A 12,241-nucleotide genomic window follows, 5' to 3' on the forward strand; every position below is an offset into this window, starting at 1 on the left:
CCCATGAACTGGTTTCTTTCTTTTACTTGTTTTTTTCGTTTCCATATTTTCTTCTTTGGAAGCGGCAAGAAAAGAAGTCGTGATTTGTTTTACAGAATGGCGGTAAGAGCAAGGCGTATAAGCCAATGGCGATACATGAAGTAATTGCTCTTGTATGTAGATATTGACGTATACGGATGGCGTCACGATACCAGCCATACCTTGGATTCTCTGCTTCCATGCTTGTTTGCAGCAGAGGAGAGAAAGCGAGTGGGAACCTTTGGATCAACCCAAGGATATCGGAACCAAAAACACCCACAAGGGCAATTCCCTTGACCCAGTCATTTGGGTCCAAGGACGACCACCATAAACAGTACGCACGTACGTACCGCGCCTTACCTGATCACGACAATGGCCGAGAGCGTCTGGGCCCGAAACCATGGATCAGTCATGACACTAAAACAAACTTCCGTACTTGACTGCCAGTATCTTCTTGATCACTGGCTCTATTTACATCGATAAGGATCTTGGGATCCATCTATTTGTTTTACCTGCCCTGTTTTTTCTGAAATCCTGCCTCCATGCGGATCCATGCCTGAAACTCTTCCCGATGGACACACCATCCCCACAACCCAATCCCCCCGGTCTTCTCAGTTTTTGCTTGGGTGGTATGAGCATCTTTCTTTTGGAGTTCTTCTGATCACTAGGTACCTCCAAAACTACATGATGGAAAGCATAATGCTTTGGTATCCTGGCGCTCGCACTTTGTTACCCGATTGCCTACGGCGGACCCTCGTCCCCTTGCTTCCGCGGCACTACAAATGTCAAGTCCTTTCCAAGCTGTCGGTAATCCAACCACAACCTGGATCTCCTGCATGAAGGAGGCAAGGCTCTCGTCATGTTCCTTTTCGGGATATATATGGTGTCTACCTGCGGAATACTCAGTATGTACACGGCTAAGTGGGTCGTTTTCGTCGGTATGTCGATCCCCTCTCCTTGCTGCCTGTGCCTCCCAGCGCCAGATAGACCATAACCTCTCCTGGCTACTTCCCTTGAAGCGAAACGGGCTCCTCAACACAGTATATTAGAAGAACACGATCAAAAGTACCTATATTTTCTGTCTTGTGATCTGGGGTCTGTATCATGCTTTGAAAATCTTGTTATCTAGTGACAGGGATCCCCACCTATTGCATTACATACTCCTGTATGGGGTCGGGACTCGGGACCAGCCTTTCCAAATTTGGGACAGGAAAAGATATAGTTCGGCGGAAAGGGTGAGCAAGAAAAAGAGCTCGTTTTGCAGACACGATCATCTCTTACAGGAAAAAGAAGAAAAACTCAGGGTAAGTGCACTGCCCTACAAATGCAAGTTCCTATAGATGACTCTGCCAAGGTTCATTCCCTTGTCGCTTCACCTGCAAGTCATATCTCAATGTCCTGCCAGCAGAAGGCGTCGCCCTCGCGTTATGCAGTCATCATACCTGGCTTGAGATAAACCCACACTCCCCGGGCTTCCTTTCCCGAAGGCTGTCAGAGACAAACATACCCTAGAACACAACATTAATCAGTTACTCGGGCGCCCCGAACGAAAATGTATTCGCGGGACCTTTACACTCCACTGAAAGGACATGCGTTTTTCTTGTCACGAAAGAACTAGTTTCACGATCTAAAGGGGGCAGGCGGAAAGGAAAGAAACGCCTGTTTCGGGGCAACTCATGATTCCCTCGCCCCTCTAAGTGGTGACTGTGGATAACACTAACCTACATAGTATTAACAGGTTTCTCATGGAAATCAAAAACCCACCTTTTGCAGAAGAATGAGCTTGTGGCATAGAACAAAAGGCATTTTTGGAGGCATCCGAACCGTGAAAAGGACAGAAGAAGCTTGTGAACAGAAAGATCCACCCTGGGTGGTTTTGCAAATTTCCGAAAAATGTGTTGGCAACCATCATAATCATTCCCGATTTCTTGACAGGAATTTGAGTGCCTTCGGGTTTTCCGGGCAATGGCCGTTCGAAAATGGGCGGTTTTTTTTTTTGCAGTGGGTATGTACTGCCCTTTTTCTTTTTCTTTTTCTTTTCCTTTTTACATTGTTCTCTCTTGTCATGCATCAAGCTGATACTGAACACTTATATACTTTTTCTCGTCTGTTTCCCGCCTTTTCCTGCTTTGCGTAAAGAAATTGCTACCGACTGTGTATGAAGGAAGCTGTTTTAGCGCCACGGTTTGATCAACGGTGGATGTAGATTATAAAGAGGCGGGCGAGAGTAGATAGACAACAACCGAAATGTAATCCAGGTCCGTCCGGGCCAAGTCCACATTTCGAAACTGAACCCGACAAGACGGTACGCTAAAAGGCAAGCTGCAGGTCCTTGCATGTAACACCCCGGGCAACAAGCCAGGTTCAAATGATGAGAAACCAGGCTGTGGAAGGGAAAGGGAGGGGGGGTTGAAGACTTGGATTTGCCCAGGATTATGAGAGCAGTAGCACTATTATTATTCCGTACCAACATGGGTTAAAGCTGGAGAGAATTGACGAAAGAGAGAAACAAAATAAAAGGGCTGGCTGATATTCCCTAGTCCAGCTTGGTCCCTGTCTCCCGCGCGCCAGCAAGTCCACACACACACACACACACACACCCTGGTTCGTAGCAGTTATCAGGGACAAAGAAAAGAAGAAGTCGTGAGACGCCTGACGCCCGGTCTTGACCTGTTACTGTCTGGGGTTACTGCTTATGCATCCATCGTTCTTCTTTTGACGCGGAGCGGCGGGCGATACAAGACGAGAAGAGAAACGAGACATGAGAGGAGCTGGGAGTGCTCCAGAATACAAGTCAGTGTGTGGTGTATAACACAGGGGCGCTTTTTTTTTTGGTGGTAGATCAGATCACGCTAGTTTTTTTTTTTTTTTGCTGTTTACTATGTATTAGCTTGATAGACCCCTGGCATGATCTTTTGGAATTGACTCCGCACAAATTGGCACTGTCTGTTTACCCATTCCATATCCTTGTTTGGGAATATGGTATCCGGAAAGTGCGGAATTGAAAGGCCTCGCGCGTGATATGACAGACCGCCGCCCACGGATAAGCGCCTCACGCACATGCTCTGTAAAGATATTGTCTCGCATTTTATTTACGGCTGCATCTATCAAGTCTGTGTTCCCTGTCCAATACAATGCCGATTTTATGAGAATGCTTTCTTAGTTTTATGAATATCCACTCCACGATGACGATCAATGGCCCTGAGCCCTGTTTGGCCCAGTGTTCATGACAAACTTCGTTAGAGAAACGCTCATGACCAAGAGCGAAACATGGCCACACATGGGCTGGCTCATGACATGTGTCGTCCTCATCTTTGTTTCGTCTGCCCATAAGCGACCGCATGCCCCAAGATCGTCGCTGCCACAAGCTTTGCCGCGTCATCATCAGACAACAGGCCATCAAGTCAGACCGTATGCCCCAATCCCTAGGTTTTCCCTAGCCAGCGTACGATTTCAATGCAATGAAGATTGGTGGTATCAATCTCGTCAAACTCGTGAAAACCAATCACGCTATAGTCAACTGCCCAAATGAAACGCCAAACGCCCTCAAGACCAACTGGATGTCTGCTACCGAGGCGGCATCACCAAATAGGTCCCAGTCTCTACCATTCATACTCGCCTGACGCTTTGTGGAAGACATAGTCTTTGCCATTCACACTAAGCACGCCGTCCTTGAGCACACACTTCCTGTATGAATTGTTAGCAGCCGTATGATACTTGTAGATGTGGTGGGGACCCATAATGTAACGCACCACTTGTTCTTGACTCGCTGGACCTTATCATACATGCAAAGCATGATTTGACCGCCATCATCGTCGTCATCATCATCTTCTGCGTTATCATCTGAGTCGTCAAGGTCCGAGTTAATGGCATCTTCGTCCTCTTCAGACTTGACATCATCATCCCCACCATCGAAGCGTCCAGGTCCAGAAGTCGTTTTGGTGCGATGGTAAGATACATCAGAACTCTTGGCGGCACGCTTGAGCGGCACCATCAGCCCACCTCCCTCCATAGCCTTAGCTCTGGCCTCAAGCTGTGCATGTAGCATACGGTCAATCTCAACGCGGCCGAGCTCCGTGGTCTGGCCTGTGGCATCTTGGTGGACGAGGACAGCTTCCTCAGCTGCGCCATCGAATTGGGATGGTGCGGGCTTTGGAGCATTGCCGTTCTGCACAGACTGCTGCGCACGCTGTTGGGCAGCCATTTGCTGCTGGTATTGCTGTGCAGCTGCATTGGCCATCTGGTTGGGACGTGGCTGCTGTGGCACTGCCTGGCCTGCAGGACGCGGTGGAACCGGGTACTGAGGTCTGTTGGATGCTGAGCCGATGGACTCTTGAAGCTTGTTGATCGTAGCATCAGCTCTCGAGCCATACTGAGTCTGGAGGTTGTTAATGACACGATCCCGAACTTCAGGATTGGAAAATTGCTGCTGCATGGGCATCTGCTCAAGGCCGGGCTCCGTCTTAATACCGGGCTCGTTCTTAACACCATTGCTTGGCTGGGCGTATGCCGGAGCACCTTGGTGAGCAGCTTGCTGCTGCTGAATGCCAACTCCGTTGGCAGCATTGACATCCTGATGAACAGGAGCGGGCGCAGAAGGCTGCTGTGGAGGGGGCGCCGCAGCTGGTGCAGGCGCGGGAGGATCAGGTTTGGGATCCCAAGGGAAAGCTGCAAGGTTCTGTGCCGAGAGTTTCTTTTGCCAACCCTATAGTCTTCATGTTAGTATCATGAAGGCCAGAATCGAGTATTGAGCATATTCAAACAATGAGCAGCTTTTGGACGTAGCATCGGTATTTGGGTGAACATGATGAGGAGGCAATGATGAGTTGCGTATGGGATGTAAGCACGAAGAGCCAGGTGCCGTCAGCTGGCCAGACCGGCAGGCAGGCAGCCACCCAACCAAACCAGCAGGCAATTTTATGACTCAAGCGGAGGACAACTTTTTAGCGGGGAGGAAGCAGGCATAAAGACCCAAATAGCGGGTGTCTGCCCCTCCGCGCGACCAGCCGTCTCCAACACTCCCCGTACCTCGAGGACGCCCACTGGTGCAGTGCAGCCTACCCCTTCTTCCAAACGGCGACAGTGGATGAAGACTTGGGGCTGACATGGAACAACAAAGATTCACAAGAGGAGCAGTCCAAGAGTTTATTGCGGATTGCTGAATGAGGGGAAACGCAAGGAAATAGTGGATTGAAGAAAAGGGAGGTGAAATGTTGCAAATCCATGGGGAGGGGCTTGTGGTTGGCGCCTGTTGTGAAGGATTGCTTACCAGCTTCAGCTCCTCCAGTATGCTCTCATCTACGCCGTTCTCCTCGAGATCGACGCGCGAAGAGTCCAGAACATCTTCAATGATCTGCTGGTAGATCTGGCCGACTTGGGAGTTGGACATATTGACGGTGGGTTTGTAGGTTGTCGTCTACGTGGAGGTGTTGCATGAACTGTCGGGTGCGACCGAGGGGAGCTTTTACAGCTTTTTAAATTTTGTATTGTTCTTTCGCTTGTCCGTCGATTGGCAGTCTCGTTTGCTGTCTGTCGGGATACGCCAAGAAGGTTTGTTGTAGTCACCTTGAGGGCGCAAAGTCGTTGTCCGGCGGCAAAAGGTTGTTTGGTGGTTCTGGACGCTATTCCCCCCAACTGGCGCACCAGACGCACGCTCTTGCCTACTTTTCACCCTTAGGACCCTGCGCGCTGAGGCCGTGAGTGCGGGAAAGTTCACTCAAAGATCGGGCCGGTCTGTTTGTTTGCCTTTTGATTTGTTCGCAATGTTCCTGCACCCTGACGCTGAGATGTCGGTTGGAATGCGGTTGATGTCGGCAATGTTGTAGATTGCGAAGTTGGCTTGGTCATCCTAGTTCTGATGTAGAGCCAATGCCGAAGTGGGTCATATGTCACGTGCCTTGTTGTCAACGCCGGGCGCAATTGATGTGCCTGTAGTGTACGAGGTAGCGCCCGGAACCAGACCTGTTGGGTAGGTGCATAGTATTTTACAAGATCAACGTTGGAACTCCTACACTCATTTGTCACGGTTTTCGCCGCTGATATTGATTCAATACATAAGTAATACCTAGATTATATATATGTGTGTTGAATACGCACAGTTTTGAGGTGATTGTCCTGCTTGCGTTTCACGGCTAAAAATCGACCAAGTCACGTATGAACCCGTGCAGACTTTACTGAACATGCCAACGAGCACCGTGCAAAATATCAAGGAGTTCCTGCCAGTCACCGACCTCTTGAGACATCAAGTTAAACCATGACTTGAAATTCACATACGAATTGCCGTGAAAATGACACAAATTCTGGCTTTCTCTTTCAAGATCTCTTGGGAGAGATGCTTACAATGCTTTTTTTACTCGTTGTGTTCTATTGAATGATTCCACTTGTCATCCCAGAGATATAATAAAGAAAGTCTTGATGAAAGTACGTCTCGCAAATGATGCTCATAAAGTTTACTTGTTCCCAACTTACGCATGACTTCCTGTCTCCGTTCCTGCCTCCCTAGAAACTTACATAGATATGTATTTGTGTACACAGATATTGAAAAAAAAAAAATCAACTGTATGGTATGTATTTGAATCAAAGGGGTCGTTTCATTTCCATTATAGAAAGGAGGAGCACAAGCATAGCCCAAACAAGCCCATGTTGATAAACGTTGAACCAAATGTGCTCTATTCACGTTGGCAGATGAATATGCAAATCGGTGACCTACCTGAAACAAATGCGACAGTAACTACCTCCAAGGGGGTCGCAATAGTGTCTACTACGGCGAAAGATATATAAGTTTCACATTGACATGGCATACCTGTATGAGTCAAGGAATTCGAGGTTTACATCGGTGTCAATATCGAATCAAGGTCCTCGGGTGTGAAGTACGAGAATAGAATAGACTCTTGCAGTTTTAGTTTTTTTTTTTTTTTTTTTTTTTGATTCTTTGTCTCATTCGCTAAGTTCCCACCCGTGATATAAAGATTCGAGACGAAGGAAACAAATTGTAGGATAGGTAGAATTGCATTCCAGCCAAGTCAGTAACTTGTATAGGCAGCACGGACTACAGTATATCTTGATGCCTCGGAGCCTCGGTTTGATATAATCGAAAGGAAGCTGAAATGTATGATAGTCTAAATGTAATACTGCTAACGGCGGCAGAACTAATGAATTGGAATACACACTATTTTTCTTCTCTTTCTTCTCTCTGTCTCTTTTTTTTTTTTTTTTTTTTTATCAAGACACGCAGGGTAAAAATCGTTCATATATGTAATTGGTGCCAGTGTCGTAATTTTTAAGACGCGGATTACTGTTGACGAATGCACCACTGGTGATACTTGTCAAATCCGATCACATTAAATTTGACTTGAGGCTTATTTGCTCTCAAGTCTCGAAAAGTGAAGTGAGTAATGCTAATGTAGTGTGTTAACTTTGAAGCTTCAATCATTCATTGGCTCTATTGGTATGGACTTCTATCGAAATATTGATACAACCTCTGCTGCTGGCGCCGCATCATCAAAGTATAACCTGTAAACACTACTGCTTGTCCCCAATCCAATCTATAGTCGCCAAATTGGTATGATTTAGGGGTTGAACACATGAAAACGAGAAAGCAAAATGCCAACCAATGCCCCGGAACTCCTCAAGCAAGCCATTGAGATATGCAAGACTTTTCCCTATCGGCCACGCAGTATTCAAAACGCTTCCATCTCTTCACACGAAAAAAAAGAAAATAAGGGGCTACAGATTGAGCCAAATGTGGTACAACCGTATGCATGCTTTTAATGGGCAGTCTGCTTCTCACCCTCCTTCTTCTCCTCGGAAGCTTTGGGCTTACGGGAAGCTTCCCGCTCCTGGATTCTGCGCTCCTCGGCGGCGACCATATCCTTCCACAGGTCCTGGCCCTCGTACTCCTCCTTGTGGATGCGCTTCTCAATCAGCTTCTTGTGCTCGGGGTCGTTGGGGTCAAGGACCTTGACGGTCTCCCAGCGGCCCTGACCACTGCGGGCATCCGATGTCTCAAAGGCGGCAGTAGCGACGAGGACAGCCAGCGTCAGACCCTGTGCGTACACACGAGCCTGTACGAGCTTCTGCGATGTCGACAGGTACTTGTTGCGACCGACCATGCCGAGAGCCAAGCCCATGGCAGCAATCCAGGAACCAAAGACGATGCTGTAGCGGTTCTTGCGACCCCACTCCGTGAATCGTTCAACGGGTGTCTCTTGCTCGCGTGCAAGTTCGATAGCGCGCTCCGTCTCATCCTTGTAAAAGTTCATGGGGTTGTTGCGCATATGGAAGTCATTGGAATAGCGCTCGGCGTTGACAATGGCGCCAAACGTAGCCGACGAGGTGACCAGGAAGGAGCGGAAGGGCAGCGTCAATCCGCGGAAGGCTGGATACCGCCTCGATGCGCCCCATACTCCCACCATACCAAGGCCAAGGAACAAAGAACCACCGATGAATCCGCCCTTCAGCACTTGGTTGTAGTGCGCCTGCTCTTCTTCCTTTGAAACGACCTTCATGGTGTTGTTATGTTGTTGTGTCTTCTCGGGATGTGATGCTGCGGAATTTGCGCTTGGCAATGTAATATGCCCTGTCTCAGTATACAAGAAATGGGTTGGCTTGTGTGGTTGTGGTTGTGGAAATGCCGGGTTTGGATTGGAGGATCAATTGAGTGTCGTCAAAGGTCGCGGGATTTGAGTGGTGACGATTATTTTTTGGAGGCTCGAGCTACGGAGAGCTGACGTAACAAGGTAGTTAGGTAGTGTTGTCAAGTATGGTAGATTGAAAACTGATGACAGCCAACAGCTATGCGACCGTTGCGCACAATGTGCTATATATCAAGAACAAAGGTAATAGCTCGCGATTCGCGCTGAGTCAGTGTCTTCGACTTTGTTGGCCCGTCAGAATTAATCACCATGCAAGAACGATATTTTCTAGGAGCTTCCTTTGCTTGCAGGCTCCGGAAAATTTACAGTGAGGTCATCGACCATCGACCGAGAGTGGGCTGATGTCCTGGCTGTGACTTTCATATCCCGAGTGCCCGAGATTGGTCCGCCTGTCTTGCAGCTGGGGGTAAGCTTCAGAGCAGCTGGCAGAGTCTGTCGTGCCGCGCCGCCAGCTTGGGCTCGTCCTATTCTCGCCGTTTGCTCTCTCAGCTTCGGCGTTTGCTCGAGTTTTCTGAGGCGGAAGGGCTGGAAAGTTTATTCAGCTCCGGAATAAAGGTGATTGAATAGCCCTGTGCTATCGCCGAATGCCTTCATGTGTCAGATCGTCTATCCCGTACCCTACCCCGTAATTGCAATCCATCCCGGACTGCCATCAATGCATCTTCGCGCCGCTAATATAGGACCAAGAGAATGCATAAGAAATTCATTCGAAGAGACCACCCAATATGCGAGTAGATGGTTATATTGGCGATCGTGGACTGCCTGAAGTAGCCACCGCGCTCCAAAGCGGCCCTTGAGCATGTTTACGACCATACATGCCAAGAGTCGATGCAAAAGAGAGTGCTGACCGATCCCTCGACGGATGGCTTTGTGGATATATCTGACGATAATGGCACCTTTCTTTCGAATTTTATCGTACGTCAATCTCGTACGGCAGATGTAAGACGCCAAGAAAAAGATTGATTCTATTTAAACGGGTCTGAAATAAGGCAGTAATAATGAAGGAGACATAATGAATCACGGCCTCTTAGAGTGTAATTCTTTGCAGAGTACAACATCCATAGGGAAACAAGCCAGAATTGTCTATCGAGTCCGGGAATTAAGCGGAAGAACGGCAGCAGTCTCGAGTCCTTTCACTGGATGACCACTACTCACTGGCTGTTCAAACCGATCCGCGCCGAGATGGACTGTTTGGCCTCTATCCGTCTGTATCAGACCCAAGGTCACGAGAATGTCTTAGGTAGGACCCTGAGACCACATCGTCTATTCTACGACAAAGCCCGTAGCACTTGAATAGGCTAGCGAGGCTAGTAGTTTAATGTACGATGTAGAAGTCTGAAGATGTATATCGTACTACCCAGCAAAGACATGTGCACGAGGTTTACCTAGGGCTTCTAGAAATGTTCCATTGCTAAGGTAGGGCCGCGGCTACTGCGACTGGTTCGGCGCCTCGCGGTTTCGGCGTCAAGGGGGGCGAGTCTTGGCTGTGTGTTCCCAACACCAAAGGACACACAAACAGTCGAGTCGGACCTTTTCTGCCGGGGTTGATCTGTCTTCTGCTGCTTCCCTTCGGGGATTGCCCGGCACTTCCCAAGCGGGAGCTATCATGGCCTTCGCCGTCGCGCCTTGTCAAGCAAGGTCATCCTACCCGGTTCCTGGGCAAGATTCAAGGCAAGGCACCATGGGGCCGCCCGCCCGTCCGTTCTATTGCTAATACCGGCGATGCTATTGAAGTGTTGATGAAGATCAAAATATTCTTTCTGCATACCACATGCTGGAACCTTGATCGTTCGGAACAATAGAGGTTCGGGTTGTCATTTGATGGCAAAGGTGGCAAGCCCGGAGATAGCCGACCCAGATCTCCTCTGGAGCCGCCCAAGCCGCCTGTTCAGGCATGAGTACAGATTAGTGCGCACGTGAGTAAGTACATTAACCCTACACGCATACATCCAAGAGTGCAGCGTGCCGCATGAATACCTTGCAATATTGCCGCTTCCTATAACCGACATTTAATATGGAGTTACCAGCCGGAAGTTTAGGGTGGCACATCTATTGCATGTCCTGGTTGTATCACACGTGATCGAAAGCGGGCTCCAGAGCCTCCAACCAAAACTGAGAAGAAGTATGCTTGGGAGGTTGCAGCTTTTGCCTCGAGATTCACTCTTGTTTGGGGCTTGTATTTTCCAGAGTAACCGAAATGCAAGAAGGCCTCGGCGATTAGGATAACGAGTTGCTTGCGAAGCTACGTAGATTTTCAGAGACACAAACCACAAAGACAGCGTCCGTGGGCTGTGACCGACTAGAGTAGTGTGTAGCTCGTTGTAGGTGACGGTGCCGTGCGTGAGGCATTGACGATCAGTTTTGTCCTACGTGTCAAAAGAGTCTTGGACTTGCCCTACCAGGAAGGGAGGCAACAATAAAGAGAGTAGTGTACACAATGTATGTGCTGGGAAGAACCTGGTATTCGCGAAAGCCGTTTTTATTCTTTGCGGTCAACGAAATGCACCAAATCGCCAAGCGGGCACCCGCACCACCGCATGGCAATTACAAGGATAGTGGGGGGTGAGCCCCTTGCGCGGTACCATTCGGAACCGCCCAATGTGGCTTTTTCAGGGTCCGTTTAGAAGCTTCGAATGTTTCTAGACCAGGGACCATTCGTCTGGGAGATATTGCAACGAACCCTGACCAGGCCCCTACGGAAGACCTTCCGCACCGCCGCTCATGACCGCGCCACGCGCAGCCTCAAGGCGGTGAGAATAGGAATTCTATAGGGCCGTCTCGAAAGGTAGGTAGGTAGGATTGTTGCGACACTATACTGGATAGGCAAAAGAGCTGCAACACGGCGGAAATTGGCATGCCGGCACACCCCTTAGACGATGATGTCAAACCGTCGGTCTGTTAGACCAAACCAGACATGCGAGACTCGGATGTGACAATTGGTCCGTCTGGCCTGTTGCGTTGCAAGGTCTGGGTAAATCTCGAGATATGTAAAGCACCAGTCAGTGGTACCTATCATGTCAAGCTCATTGAATTGACCAGATTGCCTGTTGACAATATACTTCTCCGCAATCGCAGGACCATAGCGTCTACTTTAGGGGATCAACTGGTCTAGATTCTAGAGCGTAGTGTACGTTTGTATAGCGACTAGACAGGACCCTGAATTCTTCGTGGCGAGGGCTAATCAGTTGGTAGATCGATGGAAAAGGAATCTGAGAGAGGTAAGGCTGACGCATGGGCATAGTGTCGGGTGGTCGAGCAGAGTAAATGCAGTTAGATGAAGGTCACCAAGCGCGATAGTACGTTGGTGATTAGCATTAACAGAGACGCCGGCTGTTATTTGGCTTATAGCTCTTCTCAAAACGCTCGGTTCACGATAGCATCTGTTTCAATCGCCTGGCTTTCCTGGGCTGGGCTGCTGGTATATGGAGGCTCTTACTGAGCGAGTTACGGGCAGCGTGCAGTGCACTGGCAATTGGAGAAATTAGCTGGGATTTAGGGATCTTCTCCAGAGACCCTGCACTGGACCCCAGAGGCGATGGATGTGGATCATGACATAGCGTCTAACCCAC

At 48.9% G+C, this 12,241-nt stretch overlaps 2 protein-coding genes across 2 annotated transcripts; both read right to left on the bottom strand.

Moving 5' to 3' along the window:
* Positions 1-3,620: 3,620 nt before the first annotated feature.
* PFICI_06904 (uncharacterized protein) lies at positions 3,621-5,407 on the bottom strand (the record flags this gene model as incomplete). Its single annotated transcript, XM_007835485.1, has 3 exons — positions 3,621-3,705; positions 3,771-4,723; positions 5,288-5,407. The coding sequence occupies 3 exons, from the start codon at positions 5,405-5,407 to the stop codon at positions 3,621-3,623; spliced, it is 1,158 nt and encodes a 385-aa protein (XP_007833676.1).
* A 2,377-nt stretch (positions 5,408-7,784) lies between these two features.
* PFICI_06905 (uncharacterized protein) lies at positions 7,785-8,525 on the bottom strand (the record flags this gene model as incomplete). The annotated part of the gene is made up of 1 exon (XM_007835486.1): positions 7,785-8,525. One exon carries the CDS (start codon positions 8,523-8,525, stop codon positions 7,785-7,787), a length of 741 nt encoding a protein of 246 aa, XP_007833677.1.
* Between the last annotated feature and the right edge of the window lie 3,716 nt (positions 8,526-12,241).

This window comes from Pestalotiopsis fici (genome assembly GCF_000516985.1).
Source record: "Pestalotiopsis fici W106-1 unplaced genomic scaffold PFICI_Scf_4, whole genome shotgun sequence".
Classification (NCBI taxonomy): domain Eukaryota; kingdom Fungi; phylum Ascomycota; class Sordariomycetes; order Amphisphaeriales; family Sporocadaceae; genus Pestalotiopsis; species Pestalotiopsis fici.